The sequence below is a fragment of the Centropristis striata genome, chromosome 20 (assembly GCF_030273125.1).
Source record: "Centropristis striata isolate RG_2023a ecotype Rhode Island chromosome 20, C.striata_1.0, whole genome shotgun sequence".
Lineage (NCBI taxonomy): Eukaryota > Metazoa > Chordata > Actinopteri > Perciformes > Serranidae > Centropristis > Centropristis striata.
The window spans coordinates 29,925,288-29,950,349 of record NC_081536.1 but is presented as its reverse complement, the minus strand read 5'-3'; the positions used below and the strand labels follow the sequence as shown (position 1 = coordinate 29,950,349).

At 40.4% G+C, this 25,062-nt stretch overlaps 1 protein-coding gene across 1 annotated transcript; it reads left to right on the top strand.

The window, feature by feature from the left end:
* Positions 1-2,864: 2,864 nt before the first annotated feature.
* LOC131993953 (NLR family CARD domain-containing protein 3-like) lies at positions 2,865-16,901 on the top strand. The gene is made up of 10 exons (XM_059360031.1): positions 2,865-2,883; positions 4,627-4,729; positions 5,866-5,970; positions 6,274-6,349; positions 6,522-6,750; positions 6,992-8,792; positions 8,877-9,050; positions 9,198-9,371; positions 9,491-9,537; positions 16,290-16,901. The coding sequence occupies exons 1-10, from the start codon at positions 2,865-2,867 to the stop codon at positions 16,841-16,843; spliced, it is 3,282 nt and encodes a 1,093-aa protein (XP_059216014.1). The 3' UTR covers positions 16,844-16,901.
* The last annotated feature ends 8,161 nt before the right edge of the window (positions 16,902-25,062 follow it).

The window sequence follows — 25,062 nt, the reverse complement described above, 5'->3', positions numbered from 1 at the left end:
GGCGTCATCAGGGAGCACGATGCGCCGTCTAGTGACGAAAATAAAACCTGCAGCTGCAGAGTTGAAGTCTGATACTGACGGAAAACTTTAACACTGCATCAGTTTGTTAAAGACAGCTACAGTCCTGACTGTCCTCTCTGATGTCTCCTGTTTCATATTTCTCATCATTAAGGAAATAAACACCAGTTTATTCTACAAAGTTCGATAATTCATTTTCATGTTCATTTCATGTTTTGCTTTTTAGTAAATTATAAATAATAATATAAAAATATAATAATATATAAAATATAATAATATATAAAATATAATAACAATAATAATAATAATAATAATAATATAAAACCAATAATAAATGCGCAAGACTCAGTGTATATCCACAGGGATTTGTTGGTGGTTGACTCTGAGTGAGAAAACTGGAAAGGTGTTTTATGTTAAAACAGTAACAAAAGGCAGTTTAATGGTGCAGTGACATAATTAAACAGGAAGACTGTCATTCACCTGGAAACCCCAAAGTTTAAGTCCATCCCATCCTCTGCTAAATGTCCTTGACCTCTGACCTCTGTATTGTAGAGAATCAAAAGATAAGATCAGTAAATTATTATTGTGATCCCAACTAAAAATAAAACTTAATTTAATTTCACAGGGTCCTTCAAATATTTAATTTTCTTCTCTTTTGATAAGATGTGAGGTGAAACCTTAGAGGTGTAACTGTTCAAGATGACTTCTGTTTGTAATAAAAGCAGTGCTTAGTGTTTCTACAAAAATACTTAAAAGACAAACCCACTGGATTTTGCATCATTGCAGATTGTGGATTTTTACAGTGTACTAAGATTTAAACATGATAAGCAAGATATTATGTCACATCCACTATGAAGAAGAATAATGAGTTTAAAAGCCAAAATCTCTCAATGAATGCGTGTGAGTATTCTATTAGGAAGAGTTTGGACATCTTTCTTTTTTTTAACCTGTTCTTTAATTGTTGCTTAGTGTTTTTGGGTAAGGGGATGTTCAGCACTGGTGTATAGCTACTTGTATATGATGCTGTGTCATCATGTTGTTAAATAATAAAATGAAAACAGGTCACATACCGTATGTTAAAAGCTCTCCAGGTCCTGGTTCATAACCGGAATAGTTGTTAAACATTAACTAGCTTTTGAACAGATGTTATTTGTCTTCACTGTCCCGCCCACTCTGACAGGTGAGTTTTCAGAGTAAAGAGTAATTTCATGGGTGAAACATAGACTGTATAAAATAGGGGGTGAAAGCAAAGAGGATCTCTCCTGGTGAGTAGAGAAAACTGAAATATATAAATCCACACTAACAAATGGAAAAGAACATTCTTGGATTTATGAGTAAAAAGTATTTGTTACTAATCCCCAGGTGGATGCTGACTACTCAGTGGATATTCTTCCTTGCACTTAACTTTCAGTGCTCCATGATGGGAGAACGACTGTTCAGTTCAAGATAACAGCGTCAGTCACCTCCGGTAAGTCATGATATGCAATGAAATGTTTAAATACATTGTTTTAAAGGTTTGGTGAATTCTAGAAAGATCAGTCCCAATGCTACAAAGTTAGCCAACGGTGTCTGACGTTGACTGACTGACATTTATTGATGCCTTTTATTATTCTATAAATGGATAAGAGTGTCGGAAGTCCGGAATTAACAGGAACAAGGCACCCACTAAACACATTACAGCAGCTATAAAAACAAGATAACTATTGCAACATTTTCCACCACATTAAACAGTAACTTTTTATCAAGACCAACACTAGCGCTGACAAGAATATTGTTAAACTCACATGCTTTTTAAAGCAAACTCAGCTTCAAACTCGATTGTTCCAGAATATTTTCTTTTTTTTTATATACAGTAAATGTTTTTACATAAACCTGTTGTTCTGCAGAATTCCAACTTTTTTCTGTCTCAGATCTATAAAATGTTTTACGAGCAAACTTATCTAGTGTTACCTTAGATTCTATTCATATAATGAACTTGGAAAATTTGAAAAATGTATATTGTATAATGTATATTATGTCTCTAAAGGCCTTTTCTATTTGAAAAAAATATTGTATTTAAATATAATTAATAATCCTGTTATTATCCCAGAGGTGCAATCATAGTAAATAACGTCATCACACATTTATGAAAGCAGGCATGTCTGTTATAAGAAGACTTATGGGTATCCATACAGCCCATTTTCATTCAGATATCTTGAGCCTGCTACAGCCTATGAAATGGAAAAAAGATCCAACAGCCTAAATTTGTGTTATTCATGTTATTTCATAACCTTTTCGACAAGGTATCAAGAAACAGTTGGTCCTTAGATCTTCTACTTTCATATTTTTTTAAAATATACCCTTAAAATGAAGCCCACTACAACCTCTGAAAGGAACACGGCAAAAAATCAGATGAATGACAGGGGGTTAACTATTGAAATTCTAGCTATTCTACCTTTTTTGCCAATAAGAGACGAAAACTCATTAAATCTCATTCCATGAAATTATTGTGACAATGTGATTTATTAATGGCAGATAAAGTGTATATCTTCTCGAAACTTGATTAATCAATCTCTTCCAAACATTTCACAATGAAAATGAAACAAGTAAACAGAGGATTGTGTCTGAAAACAAAATGATTCCAACTTTATGAACATGGTTGTGGACTGTTTGCTGAATTCAAATTCAGGAAGGTAAGCAGAACATGAGATTCACTCATGCCCGCTTTTTATGCTCCTGCCAGTAGCATATGCTTGTCTCAAAGATTAAGCCAAGTCTAAGTACACACGGCCGGTACAGTGAAACTGCGAATGGCTCATTAAAACCATGTGTCAAACACAGCAGTAACTTTACAGCAGAGAGACATCATGGAAGCTGCAGCAGCAGGTGAGTCCAGTCAGACTTCATCAGTTTAGATAACACACTGGCCGCTCTCACCGTCTGTGTTAACGAACCTTGATCCTCTTTGTTATTCATGTAATAAAAGTCTTTTGGCTTCCAGAGCTCCAAGTCCCCTTTTTGATGATAAATGTGCTTCTTTATTTATTATTAGAACTGTCGTTGCTTTAGTAACACACTGTGGACGTGTTCACTGTGATGGATTACACAACACGTAATTTTCAAGAGTCATGTGTAAAGTATTCTGCACTTTGCAGTGTTTACTTTATAAAACATTTATTTCTCATTTATTTCTCCAAATCTGATCCTATCATTATCATAGGTCACTGTGCACCTACATTTCATCCTGTGCTCTTTTTTTTCATTTAGGAGCACATGTACTCCTTGTGAAAAAAAAGTTAGCATTGAGCTCTGCAGTATATTATTAAATGATAACAAAAAAACCTATATATTTTCATGCCCCATCTCCTCTTGTGATGACAGCAGAAGGTCAAATTTTTTAATTTAATTAACTTTAGAGTTTTATCCTTACATGGTCAGATGATCTGAAGGCTGTAGAGCAGCTTTCAACTTCTGTCACCTTACAGTGAGTTAAACTCACCTTAGTCAAAATTATTCTTCTGTTCTTCTTCTAAAATAATCACCAGTCAGAATTATCGTCATAATAAGATAGTAAATGTGGCCCAGACAATGGAGTGCAGTAAAAGGAGAAAGGAACACAAGATGGAAATACTCAAAGTACAACTGTGAAACTACTGAAATGCTTCATGTAGACTACATGTTATTTTGTACTGTCAATTATTAATGAATGTATTTAAGATGAAAAATCAAAAATGTATCAGTTTATGAGATCCATGCAGTTGAAAGTGCTGCAGTAAATCCTCTCTTTATAACATTAAATAAAACTTTATTGATCTCCAGAGAACAAATTCAGGTGTTGCAGCACGCAGACTAAATACGCAGGAGTTAGTTGTAAGCTAGTTGTTGACTAGGGCAGTATTTTTCTTTTTTTTGCTATTTATATAGTTGAGTTAGTTGTAAGATAGTCGTAGGCTAGTTCAGTCAGTTTTTGCTAGTTATAATCTAGTTGAGCTAGTTGTAAGATAGTTGTTGGCTAATTCAGCCAGTTTTTTTGCTAGTTATAGTCAAGTTTATCTCGTAGGGCAATTGTGAGCTAGTTGTAAGCAAGTTAAGCTTATTATAAACTAGTTGTAGGTTATGAGCTGCCAGTTCCTAGATACTTATGATGGAATTAAGCTATGTGTAAACTATTTGTAGGATAATTGAGATGAGAGTTATAATCTAGTTATAATCGAGTTGAACTAGTTATAAACTGGTTGTTGGCTAGTTGAGATAGCTGTTAGCAACTTCTTACCTGGTTGAAGCAGGTTGAGCTACCTGTAACCTAGTTGTGCACTTATGACCCACAATAATGTTATTAACAATAATATTTGATATTTGGAACTCAAATACTCTGCACCAGTTACAGTAGGAACAAATAAAATGTAAAGTAGACAAGAAATCAGAAAGGAAACAGTCGCTGCTGCTAAAGTCTTGAAGAATGAACTCACACTTTAATGTAGAGTTTGTGTTCAGGATACTAAATATCAGAGAGTTTAACAGAAAAGAAGAGCTGGTCACCTGTTTCACCTGAGCTTCTTTGATACAGACAGGCTCATGTGTCTTCACCTCTCGTGTTGTTGTAGTGACAGAGTGAATCTCTCCCTGCAGGTGTGGACTCTGCTATGGATCAGTGTGAGGACAGAGAGGAGGGAGACCCTCCCTCTAAAACCACTCTGTGTGAGGAACATGACAGCCAGACCAAAGCTAGGAGGTGAGATGAGGATCTCTAACTGTCCAGGACTCTTCTCCATGTCAGAGCTCAGCAATCCAATCACCACCATCATTATTCACACTCACCAGCTCCTTTCAGACTGCGTTTCCGCAAAATTCACTCTACATTGCTGTATAAAAGCTGTGCTGGCTTTTCATCTTAGGATATTCATACAGATTCCACGAATATTGGATTCAAGTGAGGGGCGTGTTTCTGATGATACGTTACGTATTTTACATCTTACTGGCTCCGCCGGTTCACATCGATCCGGCCTTGAGCAGTCTTGACAATTTTACGATTCTGTTACTACCTCTGAAGGCGTTACAGAGCTGGATCACTTAATCCCCCAAACACACCTCTGGCACGAACTACTGAATGTATATTGATATGTATACATATACTTATTGGACCACATTACTATCAACTATTGTGGTCACCCCATAGAATAAATTCCTACGGCACACTGCATTGAATAGTTTTAAACTATAAACTGAAGAGTGTCACAATGAAATTAGCCTGTACATCTTCAGACGGCACACCAAAGGGGTTAAAATAAACACTGAAACATGTCTAAATAGAATATTGATCAAGAATCAAGCAAAGCATGAGGTTTGTTGTTGTTTTTTTTGGTTTTTATCAGGAAGAAACTGGAAAAACCTGAACCCAGCTGTGTGTCAATCAAGAGTGACGGGTCTATGGATAAGCCTATATTGTTCAAAGATGAACGTCACTCTGTTGATGAAAGGTGAGGATTTCAAACCGATAACGAAAATAAAAATGTGTTTTATCAGACTCTCAGTTGTGAAATATAGTGTGTGAGTGTTATAGGGAGGGTTGGTGAGAGCTGTTGGGACTAAACCAAACTGACTGGTGAAGAAAACAGTGAGCTGAAAGCTACAATAAGCTGCAGACTGAGCTGTTGATTCTCAGTGGGATCAGCAGGACGAGTAGCTTTAAAACTGAGCCCACTACAACCTCTGAGAGGAAGTAGTCGGCAAAAAGTTCAGACAGCCCACCAAAGGGGTTAAAATAAACACTAAAACATGTCTAAATAGAATATCGGTCATGAATCAAGCAAAGCATGATGTTTGTTGTGGGTTCAGTGCAGAATTCATACAATTCTTTTTTTCTATCAGGAGGAAGCTGGAAGAACCTGAACCCAGGTGTGTATCCATGAAGAGTGACCAATCTATGTATCATCCTATATGGTTCAAAGATGAACGCCACTCTGTTGATCAAAGGTGAGGATTTCAAACCGATAACGAAAATGGGGCACTTCAGCAGTGTACAGTGAGGGAGGGAGAGTTATATGGAGGGTTGGTGAGAGCTGTTGGGACTAAACCAAACTGACTGGTGAAGAAAACAGTGAGCTGAAAGCTACAAAAAGCTGCAGACTGAGCTGTTGATTCTCAGTGGGATCAGCAGGACGAGTAAACCTTTATCACTGTTCACCTTCAAACATCTTGTCATGGATCTTTACCTTGTGTGTGTGTTTCTGTGTGGACAGACATAATGTGAGCTGATTGTTCATGATTCCTCCATAGAGTGGACCAGGAGAGCTCAGAGGTTCCCAGTGGTCCCTCTGCCCAGCAGCATCAAACACTGGACTCCATATTTATGGTATGTACATGTACAACAGCTACTTTTACATCTATTCTCTATATCTTTACATCTAATCATCTCCATGCTGCACTGTTTAGACCAGTGGATTGTTAGTCTGTCCAACATGGAGCTGATGTTTGCTTCTCTGATTTTAGTTTGATTGTTTCATTCATATAATATTCTGTTCCAGCTGCTAGAGTTGGACATCATCACTTTTGTGAAGAACGAGCTGAAGAAGATCCAGAAGGTTCTGAGTCCAGATTACCCAGAATGCTTAGAGGACCAATGGGAGGATGAGGAGGTGTTGGAGGGTGAGAATAAGAAGCAGACGAGGAGAAGCAGAGAGGAGTTTCTGAAGGTCACGCTTCACTTCTTGAGAAGAATGAAGCAGGACGAGTTGGCTGAATGTCTGCAGAGCAGTAAGTGGATTTCTTTACAATTTAACATGATGAAAGATGACATGGAGGCAACATGGGCAAAGTTTACATTTCCAATCTCTGCTGTAAATATGCTGCGCACATCTGCATCAGATCAAAAGCTGTTTGTCCTCAACTGATGAGCTGAATAAAAACTGATGGAGGAGCAAAAACTCTACAGTAACACTTACATGTTGCATTAAAGAACGCACTCACTGATTTAATTTGTTGTTTGTTCATTCAGGAACTTGTGCTGCAGTGTGCCGACGTAAACTTAAGTCTAACCTGAAGAAGAAGTTCCAGTGTGTGTTTGAGGGGATCTCTAAAGCAGGAAACCCGACCCTTCTGAATCAGATCTACACAGAGCTCTACATCACAGAGGGAGGGACTGCAGAGGTCAATGATGAACATGAGGTCAGACAGATTGAAACAGCATCCAGGAAACCAGACAGACCAGAAACAACAATCAGACAAGAAGACATCTTTAAAGCCTCACCTGGAAGAGATGAACCAATCAGAACAGTGCTGACAAAGGGAGTGGCTGGCATTGGGAAAACAGTCTTAACACAGAAGTTCACTCTGGACTGGGCTGAAGAAACAACCAACCAGGACATAATGTTCACATTTCCATTCACGTTCAGAGAGCTGAATGTATTGAAAGAGAAAAAGTTCAGCTTAATGGAACTTGTTCATCACTTCTTTACTGAAACCAAAGAAGCAGGAATCTGCAGGTTTGAGAAGCTCCATGTTGTGTTCATCTTTGACGGTCTGGACGAGTGTCGACTTCCTCTGGACTTCCACAACACTGAGATCCTGACTGATGTCACAGAGTCCACCTCAGTGGATGTGCTGCTGACAAACCTCATCAGGGGGAAACTGCTTCCCTCTGCTCGCCTCTGGATAACCACACGACCTGCAGCAGCCAATCAGATCCCTGCTGACTGTGTTGACATGGTGACAGAGGTCAGAGGGTTCACTGACCCACAGAAGGAGGAGTACTTCAGGAAGAGATTCAGAGATGAGGAGCAGGCCGGCACAATCATCTCCCACATCAAGACATCACGAAGCCTCCACATCATGTGCCACATCCCAGTCTTCTGCTGGATCTCTGCTATAGTTTTGGATCTGTTGAAAACCAGAGAGGGAGGAGAGCTGCCCAAGACCCTGACTGAGATGTACATCCACTTCCTGGTGGTTCAGTCCAAAGTGAAGAGCATCAAGTATGATGAAAGAGCTGAGACAGATCCACACTGGAGTCCAGAGAACAAGAAGATGATCAAGTCTCTGGGAAAACTGGCTTTTGATCAGCTGCAGAAAGGAAACCTGATCTTCTATGACTCAGACCTGACAAAGTGTGGCATCAATATCAGAGCAGCCTCAGTGTACTCAGGAGTGTTCACACAGGTCTTTAGAGAGGAGAGAGGACTGTACCAGGACAGGGTGTTCTGCTTCGTCCATCTGAGTGTTCAGGAGTTTCTGGCTGCTCTTCATGTCCATCTGACCTTCATCAAGACTGGAGTAAATCTGATGACAGAAGAAGAAACAATCTCCTGGCGATGGACCAGACTGATGAATAAACCTGAACCAACACGTCTCTACCAGAGTGCTGTGGACAAGGCCTCACAGAGTCCAAATGGACACCTGGACTTGTTCCTCCGCTTCCTCCTGGGTCTTTCTCTGCAGACCAATCAGACTCTCCTCAGAGGTCTGCTGACACAGACAGGAAGTAGCTCAGAGACCAATCAGAAAACAGTCAAATTCATCAAGAAGAAGATCAGTGAGGATCTGTCTCCAGAGAGAAGCATCAACCTGTTCCACTGTCTGAATGAACTGAATGATTGTTCTCTAGTGGAGGAGATCCAACAGTCCCTGAGATCAGGAAGTCTCTCCACAGATAAACTGTCTCCTGCTCAGTGGTCGGCTCTGGTCTTCATCTTACTGTCATCAAAAACAGACCTGGACGTCTTTGACCTGAAGAAATACTCTGCTTCAGAGGTGGCTCTTCTCAGGCTGCTGCCAGTGGTCAAAGCCTCCAACAAAGCTCTGTAGGTGCTCACATCACTACACAGATTAAATGTAGTTTCCATTGTCTATATTTGTTCTCCCATGTTTTTGTGTTTCCTCTCCAGGTTGAGTGACTGTAACCTCTCAGAGAGAAGCTGTGAAGCTCTGTCCTCAGTCCTCAGCTCCCAGTCCTCTAGTCTGAGACACCTGGACCTGAGTAACAATGAACTGCAGGATTCAGGAGTGCAGTGTTTTTCTTCTGGACTGAAGAGTCCACACTGCAGACTGGAAACTCTCAGGTCAGAATTAAACTATTTTTAGAAGTAAACCCACTATGTGTACAGCTGTTTGCTTTTGAGCATCTAAAGCAAACTTTTAAAAGTGTACAAATGTGAACATCTAGCATGTGTGTGTGTGTGTGCGCGCATGTGTGTGTGTGTGTGTAGTCTGTCAGGCTGTGTGATCTCAGAGAGAAGCTGTGAAGCTCTGTCCTCAGTCCTCAGCTCCCAGTCCTCTAGTCTGAGACACCTGGACCTGAGTAACAACGACATGCAGGATTCAGGAGTGAAGCGTATTTCTGCTGGACTGAAGAGTCCACACTGCAGACTAGAAACTCTCAGGTCAGAATTAAACTGTTTTTAGACAGCAGGTCTCACTGTGTCTCTGTCTCTAACGGGGTCTCTCTGGTTCATGTTTAATGGTGATATGAAGTTGATTGTGACTGTGTCTCTTCCTGCAGGATGGACCATGGTGGACTGCAGTGGTTGAGACCTGGTCTGAGAAAGTGTGAGTGTTTTTCAGCTTCATTCATCAGAACTCAGCTGCACATGTTACAGCACATTTAGACTTTTTCTTGACTGAAGTTGTATGACAACAAAACTAAAATAAATACATTTCATTAAGAGTGGAGCCAACAGAAAGCCAGGGTTCCCACACTTTTTCACCAATGAATTTTCAAAACTTTTCCATAACTTTTCCATGATATTTTACCAAATTTTCATGACTTAGTTTTGAACCAGTATGACCCATTAGAGATCATAGAGCGCAATAACTGAGGAGTATTGTTCAAGCTTTCGTCGAACATCATCACATAGTCAGTAGGGCTGTTCGATTAATCGATTTTAAATCATAATCGCGATTATGTAATTAGAACGATGTTAAAACGTGAAACTCGTAAAATCGATTTTTCACTTTAACTAGCTTTTACGCTACAGCCCCCGTTCATTTGTCTAGGCTGCGCCAGATACATTTTTGGCTGCTCTGGTTTGTCGTACTTACTTCCGTCTCTGACCTCATTTGGCGCTCTTTCTAATTCACATTGTAAACAAACATGTCGGCGTTGGAGTTAGTGGATAAAAAGAAGAGCAAGTCCGTTGTATGGAAGTGGTTTGCCTTCGACGCTTCGGATGAAGAGCAAACTACTCCGCTTTGTAAAATCTGTCGTAAGTCAGTGGCAGTTAAAAACAGCATGACTAATTTATTTCAACACCTCCAAAAAAACCACCCTTCGGAATGGCAGCAGTGTGTTGCAGAGCGGACTGCACAAGGGAACGCGGATGCGGCTACACCACCACCCCCACCAAAGCAAGTCACTCTGGCAGCTTCATTTTCGCGAGGTATACCTTACGATAAGACTGACAGGAGGTGGAAAACTATTACAGATGCGGTGGCGGTCCACATCGCAATAGACATGGTGCCGATATACACCGTAGAAAAGGCTGGCTTCCAGCATTTGCTTAGAACGCTGGACCCCCGCTACACACTACCAGGGCGGAAGCATTTCGGTGAAATTGCGTTGCCCCGTCTGTACAACACAACTCGTGCAAAGGTAACAAGCAAGCTGGAAGAAGTACAATTCTTTTCGGCTACTACTGACATGTGGTCCAGCCGCACTATGCACCCGTATCTAAGTTTGACAGTGCACTTCATCAGTGACGATTGGGACCTTGAAAATGCCTGCCTACAAACGTCTTTCTTCCCAAGCGACCACACAGGTGAATAAATCGCCGAGGGGTTGAGAGATGGACTGGAGTCCTGGAATCTGAGTGAAGACAGCCTCGTATGCATGACCACAGACAGTGGCACGAATATGATAAAGGCTCTGAGGCTTAACGAGTGGCCCAACCTTCAATGCTTTGGACATAAACTTCACAATGCCATCAGTAAGTATCTACATATAATTTGTGTGTGTGTCTGTCTCTGTGAGTGTGTATGTCTGTGCGTGTGCGCGCGTGTGTGTGTGTGTGAGAGAGAGAGAGAGAGAGAGAGAGAGAGAGAGAGAGAAGCCCTTTTCAGACTGGGAAACGCTACATTAGCAGTACAGAAATAGCGGGTTCAGGGGGATTTCGCAGTGTGAACGGTAGACGTGTTTTGGTCCCGGGTTGGCTGAAGCCGAGTTCAGAGGCGTTGCCTAGCAGCGAGTCACACGCAAAGCTGGGTGTAAACAATGACGTCTAACCATGCCTCGGAGATAAACAGCAACACAACTGTCATGCTGCTAGCCTGCTAGCAGCTACGTGATTTAGTTTCAAATGATGGCGGGACACTTTGAGTTGCTGTGGCTGGCCTCTTCAGCCATTCATTTGCGAATAAAGTTCATGGTCATGCTTTTGTACTGTATGTGGATACGTTCAACATCGGAAGCCGACGAGAGAGAGAGAGAGAGAGAGAGAGAGAGAGAGAGAGAGAGAGAGATAGATGAGAGAGAGAGAATGTGGTTGTGTGAAAAGTTCATTGAGTCTTGCATAAAAATATTTGCATTTATTTTCAAATATTTTGACAAAATGTATACAGGACACACATAACTCCTGTCTTTTTTTTTTTAAATCAACATTTTAATGGTGAAACAATTTCTCAGTCTTGTTTGTTTCTTCTGTATTTCTTTTATACAGTGAATGCTGTCAAAGACCCAAGGATTGATCGTGCCACCGGGATTTGCAAGAAGGTTGTCAGTTCTTTCTCACACAGCTGGAAAAGGAGGAGGGAGCTGGCAGCAGTGCAGGCAGAGCTCGGCCTACCTATCCATCAGCTCATCACGGAGTCCCCAACCAGGTGGGGCTCCAGGCAAGCGATGATAGAGCGTGTCCTGGAGCAAGAGAGAGCCATAGCACATGTCCTGGGGTCGGACAAAAAATGCAGGCACCTCGTGCCCACCTGGCAAGATGTTGAGATTTTGGAGTCAGTGAATAAAGCAGTTAAACCGATGCAGGATTTCACAGGCGCTTTATCTGGGGAGAGTTATGTCACTGTCTCTATCATCAAACCAACACTTTTCAGAAACAGTCTTCTCAAGCCAGAAGACGAAGACACTGAGCTCACAAAAAAAATCAAAGAAAACATCCTGCATTACATGACTGAAAAATACAGTGACCCAGACAAAGACGAACTCTTGGACATAGCCACGCTGATGGATCCGAGGTTCCGCACAGCATACATCGACCCTGCCAGGGTGGAACACATTAAGGAGAGAGCCGTCACAGAGCTGCTGTCCATGCTGCCCACTGAGCCTGGCACAGCTGTGTGGGTGCGCCAGGAAGAAGAAGAAGTAGCTGCAGCTGAGCCTGGTCCTGTGCTGAAGAAGCGGAGGAGCTTGTCAAGTTTCTTCCCGAAGAAAACGCCCGCTCCCTCCTTGTCAGAGGTTGACAGAATTACAACTGAGCTGGCAACCTACCTGTTGATCACTGAGATAAGCGAGGATGCTGATCCACTTCAGTGGTGGAAGAAACACGAAGAAAATTTCCCAAAGCTCAGCAAGTTAGCCAGGAAATACCTCTCAATACCTGCGACAAGTGCCCCATCGGAGAGGCTCTTTAGTGTAGGAGGGGGCGTTGTAACATGCCACCGGGCATCCCTCAAGCCAGATGCGGTAGACCGGCTCGTGTTCCTTGCAAAAAACTTGCAAATGTGAATAAAAAATGTAATGACTGACATTACACACCTCTACCTCCTTCATGGGTTGCATTATTATTTAGCATGCAAAGACCCAGTTTAGTTTAATTAGAAAATGTCTTGTTTTATTTAATTGGAAATATAACTTACTGTATGTTTGCAAGTGCTGATTTGCTAATTTTTTTTTTCAGAGATAAAACTTTATATTTTATTATATTTTTTCAAACTTTTTTTCAACTTATTTTACAAAAAGAGTTTTGCACTTTATTAATTCATTTTTGGTTTAATAAGAGCAAAGTTTGCACTTAAAGCCCAATGGGGGAAATGTTCAATAAAAAAGCAGCATATTTGAAATAATTTCTTTGCCTTTTGTCAATTCATAAAATAATCGTAATCGTAATCGAAAATCGGATTTTGAGAGAAAAAAATCGAGATTTTATTTTTGGGCAAAATCAAACAGCCCTAATAGTCAGACTGCCTGAAATTAAATTAAATGGACTTTGTCAATACATACACCAGGGCTCCAGACTAACTTTTTTCACAACTGTCCCTGATTAGCAATTGCAAAGATGTGAACTGCTTTTGCAGTAGAGTTTCATATTACTGTATTTTTTACAGCACACCATGTGAAATAATAAGCAGCCTCTATTGATATTTTGAGGGAACAGCTGTTCAAAACTTGTTTTTATCATCTTACTTTTAATTATTATTCCCCCTTTTTATTCTGTTATTAATTTGATAGTTTATTGTTCATTTTCTGCTTTGAGGATTTTATTGTTTTTTTATTTGTACATTTCACACACTTTGACTGGTAAAAAATGTTTAAGTCAGATATTTTTTAAATCTCTCTGGTCAAAATGTCCAGTGAAAATATTTCCCTCAAACACAATTAATCCCTAATGTGTCAAACTGCTTGATCACTGTCTCCAGTGAGCAGCACAGTTTCTGACTGTGCAGTGAAGTCACCGGTCATACATGTCTGTCAGCCACATACACGTTTCTACGTCAGTGACAAATTCTACAGATAACGTTACAGACAATGAAACTACAGTGAAAGGTGTAACGTTGATGTTGCGGGTATTATAGTACGTTAGACAAACAGATAATATTCAAAGCCAAATACCGAATAAATCAAAATGCTTGGCCGAATAACCGAATAATAATACCGAATACCGAAAGTGGTTTTAAAGTGTATTTCTTTTCTTTTTTTCAATAGGGAATATTGAATAAATGAAATGAATGTTTAGACATGCTTTTTCAAAGAAAGTAAAGGGGGGGGAGGGGTAGAGGAAGACAGGCTCCTGTGTGTGTGTGTGTGTCAATGAGAGCGCGAGTGAGTGAGGAGCAGAGGAAGGAGTGAGAGCTGTCAGATCAGTTCGTCATGTCCAGTCGGACGCTACAATATCAATAAAAATGTGTGCTTACTGTAATATAGATGTCCCCCAGTGGGGGGGCCAGGTAGGAGCTGCTACAGGAAGCGTCCTCTCAGTGGCCGTGTCTTTGCTGCACCCCCCGCTGACCCACCGGGCTCTGGAAGCAACGATCAACGGTGCGCACGGCCGTTGTGCAGCGGTGGGGTGGGAACGACCCAGAGACCGCGGCCGCCGTTCACTCTCGCACCCCTGATACACACCAGTGTTTCCTACAGACCAGCTAGCAATTTGTGGTGCTCCACTGACACCGGTAAAGTCCTAAATTCTTTAAATATATCACTTTATTGACATTTCAAACATTTTTAGGCTAGAAAGTAGCCACTTAGACCCCCAGTGCGTCGTTAATTTGTCTAAATACCAGCTGTTTACACTTTTGTTCAGACGAATTCAGCGCTACTCATGCTAGCCATCGTGAGCAACGCACTTCCGGTTACATTTACAAAAATAAAATGCTCGTTGCCCTTTATAACGATAGAATTTGTGCTTTTGCTTTGAAAGCAGGAAGCGAACCTACCCTCGATGTAGCTAGCTTGAAGCAGCCGTTTTGACTGCTCTCGTCCCGTTAACAGCATTTAAGGAAACCATTAAATATGCCTTAACGTTACCGGAGAGTCTTGCCAGCTCTAAGATCGGCCCGGTTCATTGTAAAACATTTATTTATTGATGTGAATGCGGTGTCTTCTGTGTGTAGGCTAACGTTACGGACGTTACAGTTTTTTTAATGTCCTAGAGAATGGAAAAAATAACAATCATTTTGTGGCAGTCAGTCTCCATTATGTGGGGGTGCGCCACAGAATGGTCTATGTGTGGGAAACACTGCACACATATGATACTGTGACACTTTATCTGAAACGGTGATAATTAAAAACTGAGTAGCAAGAGGATGGGTGGTTAGCTTACCTGGACACCTCTCTGGCCCGACGGGATTTAAAGTAGGGTGCTATATTAAATATAGTATGCCGCTTTAGTTTTGGTGTGTTTTTTCCTTTAGCATGGCTAACGAGCGCTGCTTCCCCCATGTTGCTAATATCGAAAGACTTCACACAAAGCTTGCATCCAGCGAGGCCAGGATCCTCCTCTCGCTTGAGCCATAGTTTGTAATTGGCGTTCGACAGCCAAATGGTATTAAATTAACATTTTCCTGGCATTTTTAGAGAAGCATTTCCAAACCAGTTAGTTACCTCTCTCTGGAACAACCCGCGCTAAAGTTGGAGCTGTTGACGTAGCCTATCACACATCACGTATCACATTATTTTCATTTGAACTGTCACTTGTTTTACGTTGATTGGTGCCGCGTTCGTTTTGCGATAACGCTGGACATTAATGTTATTTAATGTATATATAGACTAACGTCTAACTAAATTTTAAACGTTAGACAAAACATTATAGCCATATTTCCAAAACTTTTCCAAAACAGTCCATTCATTCCATAACTTTTCAAGTCTGGAAAATAAGTTTTTTAAATTCCATAACTTTTCCAGGAATTTCATGACCGTGGGAACCCTGGAAAGCTGACTTTGTTTCTTCTTCTTTTGACTCACTGATTTTATACAAGAGTTTTGTTGCCTTCAGGTGCTGCTCGTAAACTTAACAAGTTTGACAGAAAAAAGTTTTTGTGTTCCTTTAATAAATCAGTGTTCAAAAACCTACAAGTCATAAACAAAACAGCATAATAGATGTGAAAAGATGTTGAGGAGTTGAATGAAGTGAGTTGAAGTGGATCAGATGTATGACACATATGCAAAAGAAAATAATGTCTTTGCATATTTGTGTGTTGAGTTTTTTGTTTCTGGCCCCTGGTCAATGAAAAGCACCTTAAAGTCAGTTGATGGAGCCACAGCCCTCTGATATTCATTTAAAAATCCAGACTGTGGTGAAGGTTTTCTGTAGCAGTGGACAGTTTGACATTTGATGGTCAAAGGTCTGAACTTTGTGCTGAATGTGCTAATAACAGTTTAATAAAGCAGATGGTTCAGAGCTGCTTTGTGCTGCAGTTGAAGAAAATGTGTCACTTTTATTGGTGAGACTTTATTCAGTACGTGTGTTTTGATGTGGATCTCGATCCACACAAGGAAGAACACAGAACATTACTGATATGTTGACTCTCTGTCAACATATCAGAGTTTGAATGATTTTCTTTCAGTAATTGTCAGTAAAGTTGTTAATAAATCAGCAGACGATAACCTGCAGCTGTTTGTGTCTTGTTCTCTCCATCAGATGTCTGTGAACTGGAACTGGACAAAAACACAGTAAACAGATACCTCAAACTGTCTGACAACAACAGGAAGGTGACATGTGTGGAAGAGGATCAGCCATATCCTGATCATCCAGACAGATTTGACTACTTGAGTCAGCTGCTGTGTAGAACTGGTCTGACTGGTCGCTGTTACTGGGAGGTCGACTGGAGAGGAGACGTTCATATATCAGTGAGTTACAGAGGAATCAGCAGGAAAGGAGACAGTGATGACTGTTGTTTTGGATGGAATGATCAGTCCTGGAGTCTGAAGTGCTCTAATGTTGGTTACATTGTCTACCACAAAAACAGTAGAACAGTCCTCTCCTCCTCCTCCTCCTCCTCCTCCTCCTCCTCCTCTGGTAGAGTAGCAGTGTATGTGGACTGTCCTGCTGGCACTCTGTCCTTCTACAGAGTCTCCTCTGACACACTGATCCACCTCCACACCTTCAACACCACATTCACTGAACCTCTTTATCCTGGGTTTAGGGCCTGGACATCTGGTTCCTCAGTGTCTCTGTGTCCTCTGCAGGTCTGAGAGTCTCTCCTGTGGACAGAAACTCAGAAGATCAGCTGCCAGAAAACACTAATATGGGGTTACTTTGTGTCTTTATTATTATTATTAGGGACCGAGCACCAATGGTGCAAGGACCCTGTTGTAATTGGTCCGTCTATTATTATAACGGCAAATGAATCGCCTTTTTGAGGCTTTTCTCATATTCAAAAACTCCCCCAACTCGCACCAAAATTCAATCGTGTCGAAAATGTACGTATTTCATTGGTTTCAGAAATGGGCATGGCAAAATCACCTACCAGCGCCCCCTAGAATTCAGCCTCTCACACAGGCTTGTCGTAAAATGTACAGGAAGTCGGCCATCTTGGATCGAATATGGAATTTTCGCCATTTCCACGCCGCATACTTTAAGAAACTCCTCCTACAGATTTAACCCGGTGGACTTCAAACTTGGTCAGTACCATCACAAGGCCTTTGTGATCAAAAGTTATCCAAATCTTTACCGACGGTCACACTATGTGGGCGTGGCATGGTGGCAAAATGTCGCATCTCGCCATAAAACATAAGATCGTTATAACTTTTCAATACTTTTTCCAATCTGGTCCAAAATTCTCATGCTTCAACAGAGTCCAGCCCTTAACACTTAAAAATAACACCTTTTCATAAAGCCCCGCCCCTTATGCTTTATCCACGCCCCCTTTCATAAAATGACCACATTTCATATTTTAACCAACTCCTCCTACAGATTTAACCTGATTTACTTCAGACTTGGTCAGTACCATCATAAGGCCTTTGGGATCAAAAGTTATCAAAAGCTTTCTTGACCATCACACCATGTGGGCGTGGCATGCCGCCAAAATATGGCATCCCGCCATACAACACGAGACCGTATAACTTGGCCATACATTGTCCAATCTGTCCCTAATTTCTCACACATGATGAGGGTCCAGCCCTGAACACACCCACATGTCAATATTGACAAACAGTCATAGCGCCCCCCTGCTGGCAACAGCAAGAAACATGTTTTACACCTACCCCGAGCACAGAAGTAGGAGACACGCAATTTGGTACACATAGGGACACTAGTTATTATTATTATTATAATGATTATACGTTTGATTGCCAAACGTTCCGCACTTAAACCATGAAAAATATTTTAAGACCTAAACTATCTGTGATCGAAGTGTGAGCAAATCTAAAAGTTTTGTTTGTAAATCTGATATATTTGCTTGTTGTTTAAACTCATGGACTCCAAAGCAAACCAAACTTTTGGATTTGCAAACTAATTTGTATTTGAATGACATTAATACATCGTAATCATAAATGTATTTTACTTTTAACTAAACATTTTAATTTCGGTGTTGAGAGTTTTGCAATCAAAGCCGTTCTGTTTGGCTGCATAATAAAGACACAAAATTAAGCCCATGCATGAAGCATGAAGTATGATATGTGTATTAGCCTCTGAGTTTCTTTCTGTGAGGAGGCTCTGAGTGTCTGCAGGTTCAGATGAGACCTTGTAGATGTTCCAGACTCTCATGCAGAGATAATGCATTAACATCTGCAAAGGAGGCAGTAAACTGTCTGTCCATGCGTCCCAGGGATATGCCTCATTTTCCCATGAAGAACGATACATTATGAACAACAAAGTGGTGTTGAAATGACAGAAACAAGCAGAAAAAATCGCTATCCCGTGTTCTCGGTCTTGCCACATGTTAGTTTAGCCACATCACCAACAACTCGCAAGTCAACACGGATTTAATTTCAATAATTAAGAATACGAACTTCATAGTAGTAAATAAAGTGCAGTTTCCACTGTTCGAAGCTGTGTTCAGACATCGACCATGTTTAAACCTCTAGGGGACATGTTGTAATGAAATAAAGAAATCGATCCCCATAAGAAGTTTTTCTCGATTATGCAGAATTCTTTTTCTTTTTTTTTTTTTACTATATATACAGTGGTAGAATAAGCATATTTACTCATGTAATGTCCTTAAGTACAAATTTGAGGTATTTGTTCTTGAATATTTCTATTTTTATGAAACTTTATACTTCTACTTCACTAGATTTTGAGGCAAATATTTTACTTTTCACTCCACTACATTTAGCTGACAGCTTTAGTTACTTTTCAGGGCAAGATATAACATGACCTGTAGTGGAGTAATTTCACAGTGTGGTATTAGTACTTTTACTTAAGTAAGCGATCTGAATACTGTTTCCACCACTGAGTTTCACAAATAACGAAAGTTCTATAAGTAACTTAATTCATTTACCAGCAAAAAAACTAAAATACTAAAATACTGATCTAAGAATGTATTTAAATGTAACTGGAAACCTAAAACTCAATAATTGTAAATTGACAAAATATTAAGATTACTTTGTCTTTTCAAGTTTATTCAAACCCCTTATCAGACCCATCTTTTATTTTATTTTTTCATTTTTTTTCTGATATTGTATTGGGTATGTATGTATGTATGTAAATTTAGTCATCTTATAGTAAATGTTTGTTCTTTACTATGTAACATGCAATTGACAATAAAAAAATAATGATACTTTTGCTTCACTTTTGACTGCAGTACTTTTACTTGTGTGTAGTAATTGTGTGGTAATAGTAGGCCTACTTAAAATTATTGGTGGAATGGAGGCTAACTAAGTATATTTAATCTAGTACTGTACTTAACCACATTTTTGTGGTACTTGTAGTGTACTTGAGTATGTCCAGACATGAAACTTTATACATTGTATCTTTATACTCCAATAAATTTTAAAGGCAAATATTGGAATTTTACATCACTACATTAAGCTGCCAGCTTTAGTTACTTTTCAGGTCAATATTTAACCATATTTTATTATAAATCCAGTGAAATATGTTTCAAATAGTGTCTTATTTACTGAACAACAGGTCTAGCTTCTATAAAATGTGAAAATGTTTTCTCACTGAGAGCTTTGAAGAATAAACTGATTCCATAATAAAGAGAAATATGAAGCAGGAGACATCAGAGAGGACTGTAGCTGTCGTTTACAAACTGATGCAGATGTTACAGTTTTCCATCAGTGTCAGACTTCAACTCTGCTTGCTCTCAACAAGATGTATTTCAGTTCAAGAATAAAAACCATCTGAATCTGAATCACATTCACTAATGCATATCCTCCAGTATACATCTTGAGAGCATTCTGACAGACTGGGTGTGTTATCAACATGTTAGGATGCAGCATCAGACACAAGGATGCAATGAGACTGGACATATCAGTTAGGAAAGCTGGCTCTGTGATTGGTTGGACACACAATCGTTCATAGTTGTGTGATTTCCCTGATGTTCATGAACGCGACATACACTTAGGGGCTGAGAAGCCTGTCAGTCATTGTCGTTCCCATGACAACGGGTTGTTTGGAGGTGGGCGGGGCCTGAGCATGTCCTGAGAGCTAAAAGTTGGTCAGTTCATGACAAATAGTGGGGCGGATTAGCTGAACAATCGTTCACTTTGTGATAAAAGCATGAAATTTGGTAGATGTGTTGGTGAATATGTTTCAAACAAATCTGGATATTGGGCCACCTCAAAGGCGCCCCCTAGTGGCCGTGGCAGGCATTTGTTATACAAATAAATCAATGATGAATAAAAACTGCCCTTTTAATAATACCAACTGGTGATGAATTGCATATTGTTGGAAAGCCTGATTAGTCACCTTTACAACGAGGTACAGCTTGTAAGGATCGTGCATTCATGGAATGAGCAACGGGGCTAAACGTGTGGGTAGCACCCCCCAAAAATGTGCATCCCCTGTGGGGCGGATTAGCTCAATAAATCACAAGAATTGTTTATTTTGTGATAGAAGCACACAATTTGGTGGATGTGTTGGTGGATATGTTTCAAAAAAATTTGTATATTAGGCCATCGCAAATTCGCCCCCTAGTGGCCATAGCAGTCACTTTCTTCGTTAAAATTACAAAAAATATTTAAATCATTTCTTAAAATATTTAAAAAATGTAAACTAAATATACAAACGTAAATTAAAAAATGTAAATACACATATTAAATTAACAAAAATCCAGTTAGACACTCTTTCAGTTATTTTTCCTGCCCCACCACAATCGGGCTAGCCATCGAGCTAGCTAGCAAATGAGCTAGCTAGCATTTGCTTCCTGGGACAAGCAGTGCAGTGGACTGTCCATCAAGGTATGTCTAAATATTTTATTTCACCTGTTATAATTATGAATAAAATATGCTATGAACATCATAAAGGCTAAAGAGAAAAACAATCATCATGGGCCTTGGCGGAAAAGTAAATTAGCAAGATAGCAAAAATAGGTACTTAAGCTAGCTAGTTAGCTTGGAACATGTATCAGTGGCTGTTGGGTGTGAAAGTTTAATAAGACACTGTTAAATTATGTCCTGTGGAATGTGGACATCCCTCTCTGCACACACACACACACACACACACACAGGCACACACACACTATATGTAATATGTCTCCTTTGCCCATGTGGTTCTTTTTTTCTTTTTTTTAAATGTATTTTATAACTCCATCACAGTTAGTCAGGCGGCTTAGGACCAGATTTGAGAAGAAAGGGGACACCAAACATTTTCCACATGCTCTCTATCACCAAAGGTTTCAACTTTTGGTAGGAGCCACTTCATCAAGATTGCAGATAGGAGATGGCAGCCATATAAGCCATAAGTCTATGAGAACCAATATATCTTCCAAGCCACTTAGAAGGTCAATCTTGGTGTCAAAATATACATTTTCTGGGTCAAAGAATCATTTAAAGCTATTGAGAATATCACTGGATGACTCACTGTAAATAATTTGTTGATCAAGATCTGACATGAGATGAAAGCATACCCTTGATTTTTTTGAGCAGTGTACATGGCAGCTAATCCACACTCTCCCGTGAACATTGATTCCAAACAGTTTTAACTCAGGATACCCTGCTGCAGCACTTGAAGCGAGTTGCCCAGTCTGAGTGAAAATGAACATATCTTTTTGATCAAATAATCATCTAGTGATATTCTCAATAGCTTTAAATGATTCCTGGACCCAGAAAATGTATATTTTGACACCAAGATTGACCTTCTAAGTGGCTTGGAAGATATAGCATTTCTCATAGACTTTATATGGATGCCATCACCGCAATCTTGATGAAGTGGATGAAGTGAAACCTATAATGATAGAGAGTATGTGGAAAAAATGTGGTGCTTTTGTCTGGCGTGTCCCCTTTATTTGGCTAAGCCGCCTGACTAAGTCACACACCTCAGTACAAGGATTTTGCCAGAAAGAGTAACCTGCTGCAAGTAACCCTAGTAGAATTTTTAAAATGTATGATTTTTTTCTCTGTCTAAATGTGTTTTGTTTTTATTGTTGCAGGTCATACAATATTGAAAATTATTTTTTCTTTTTAAGGAGCAACAGAAGAATACAAGCCAAAGGGGAGGCCGTAGCCTGTGAATGGGAATATCAAGACCTAATAAAATGTTATACAAAGTTAATGTTCTTTTCTATTAGACTGTAATAAAGCTTTTGTCACTTTAACATGTCTCTAAATTATATTTGTGGTGCTGAAAACATGAAACAGCAGCTGTAGGGTAGGCAAAGCATTCCATGCCAGTAACCACCGGCCATTAAATTAAATGGCCATTTTTAAAAATGGCCGCCACAACCATCAGAATTTTTTTTTGCGATGGCCCAATATCCAGATTCCTTAAACATGTATTCAGCAATGAGTGTACCAAATTTGATGCTTTTATCACAAAATGAACGATTGTTCAGCTAATCCGCCCCACTACACAGGGGATGCACATTTTTGGGGGGTGCTACCCACACGTTTAGCCCCGTTGCTCATTCCATGAATGCACGATCCTTACAAGCTGTACCTCGTTGTAAAGGTGACTAATCAGGCTTTCCAACAATATACAATTCATCACCAGTTGGTATTATTAAAAGGGCAGTTTTTATTCATCATTGATTTATTCGTATAATAAATGCCTGCCACGGCCACTAGGGGGCGCTTTTGAGGTGGCCCAATATCCAGATTTGTTCGAAACATATTCACCAACACATCTACCAAATTTCATGCTTTTATCACAAAGTGAACGATTGGTGTAAAATATTGAGCTAATCCGCCCCACTAAAAGACAGAAGTTCGTTAGCTTGTTTTGGTGTTGGCTACGGCCCACAGTAGCCTGATAGTTCACCAATAAAGCACCGTGAAACCAGCTGATGGTAGTGAATGTACTGAGGAACTGTACAATATATTAAATATACCAACAATCACCTGCTATGCTAATTTCACTTGCCGGTTGGCGTTATGGTCGCGTCGGGCTCCTTCTGAGAAGCTTCATCTTCATCTGGCTGTTTGTTTTTTTCTCCGACCTCTTCTGCTGAAGCTGCAGTGTCACCTGAAGCGTCTGTGGGTTCAGTGGCAGCTTCGGAAAACACTGAAAAAGTGTCTGGCGTTGTTTTTGTTTCATGTCGTTGTAATTCACTCGCTGATTTTCTCCTTCGTGCCGAGAATGCCCGCGAAATGAATTTGTTGCTGTTTTCATCAACGGAAGCCTCAGAGGTCTAAAAATCATGTGAACACAGACTGGGTTGATTTAATGAATTAATCAACATGTGAAAACTGACACAAAATGATGTTGTTACTTATGCTCGCAAATCAAGTGGATACATTAAAAAAAAAATCTAACGAGTATATAGAGTGTATACCTGCGTATCATGTAGAATAAACCACTGGAATAGACGCTGTAGTGCAGCCTGAGTAATACAGCGGGACCCAGTCTTTTTACACTCAAACACTCTTCAACAAACACACACGCTCAACAACAATGGCCGCGTTTCCCAGATTCGCTCTTAGCGCTTAAGAAGCTCTTAAGAGCGTCCCTAAGACGCTCTTAAGAGCGTCTTAGGGACGCTCTTAAGAGCGTCTTAGGGACGCTCTTAAGAGCGCTGTGAAAGAAGGAAGTGTTTCCCAGAGTCGTTCTTAGCTTAAGAAGGTCTTTCACTAAGAAGGAAGTGTAAGATCGCCCTGACCCACTCTTAACAGCCTTCTTAGCGACCAAACGCTCAGTGCAGCCGCATCAGGGAAAGTTATATCGGACACAAAGGAATACTAAAACCCTGCGTAATGATGAATGTGCGCTCATAGCTGCAGAACATTGACGCAAGAAAAATAATAGCATAAGAAGAAAAATAACGATATAAAAATAAAGAATTGCCCATGTGTTCCTGTAGCTACATAAATAAAATAAATCATCATTACTATCACTCTTTACGTTTTCACACACATTCGGCATCTGCATATGAGTTTACAGTAGCTATAAAAACATCAACAACCCTGTGGTATTTCACAGATATGAGGGAAACTGACAGGTGTAATTGAACTCAGCTCATCAAGAGGGTCTCCACCTGCAAGTCTATATTAAGGCGTTGCCGAAGTCCACGCGTGTGAGACACCATGGCTGCAATACAGCATATTCTCGCTGCGAACCAACAGCGTCGCCGTGACACCGATCCTCCTGCGCCATGCCCGGAGACACATCAGGATGCCCACCACGCGGGACGAGGTCCGCCAGTGGGGTATATATGCGTTAATGGCTTGATTACTACTCGGATACACCTGTTAGCTGTGATCACACACACACACACACACACACACACACACACACACACACACACACACACACACACACACACACGTAGCCTTATTGCACAGGTGTGTGGGGTGACTTAAGCGCTGATAAAGTGGTGGGTGATCGATTTGCCTGGCATCGATTGATTTATATTTCAGCACCACGGCGATGGACAGCTCCCACTAAGAGCTTCTTAAGAAGCTTCTTTGGCGGGATCCTAAGAAGGCAGTTAAGAACGCATCTGGGAAACACCCCTATCTTAGCGCTCCTTCTTAGCCGAACCCTTCTTAAGAGCCTTCTTAAGTCCTTAAGAACGAGCGAATCTGGGAAACGCGGCCAATGTGTTTACATGGTACAGCAGCTTCAGCACTGCTTCTGCTTTTTCTTGTCGCCATGGAAACCTTCAGAAAGCAGCTGTTTGTTTGTCCTGCAGCGCCTCCTGCTGGAGGAGAGCAGCAGTGAGCAGCAGTCACAGCAGTCAGTGCTGCAGCTCAGAGACAGTCAGCTAACAGGCTTCTCTTTCACTCATTCAATCAACCTGATGGAGGAGAGAAATTCCTCCAGGATGATAATCAGACACACACAACATCAGGACTGTAAACAGTTAACACCGTCT

Excerpts from the sequence above, each read along its gene's own strand:
- LOC131993953 (XM_059360031.1), top strand. Across the intron at positions 6,751-6,991 it reads GGCTGAATGTCTGCAGAGCA|GAACTTGTGCTGCAGTGTGC; the intron begins GTAAGTGGATTT and ends TTGTTCATTCAG. Across the intron at positions 9,538-16,289 it reads GAGACCTGGTCTGAGAAAGT|ATGTCTGTGAACTGGAACTG; the intron begins GTGAGTGTTTTT and ends TCTCTCCATCAG.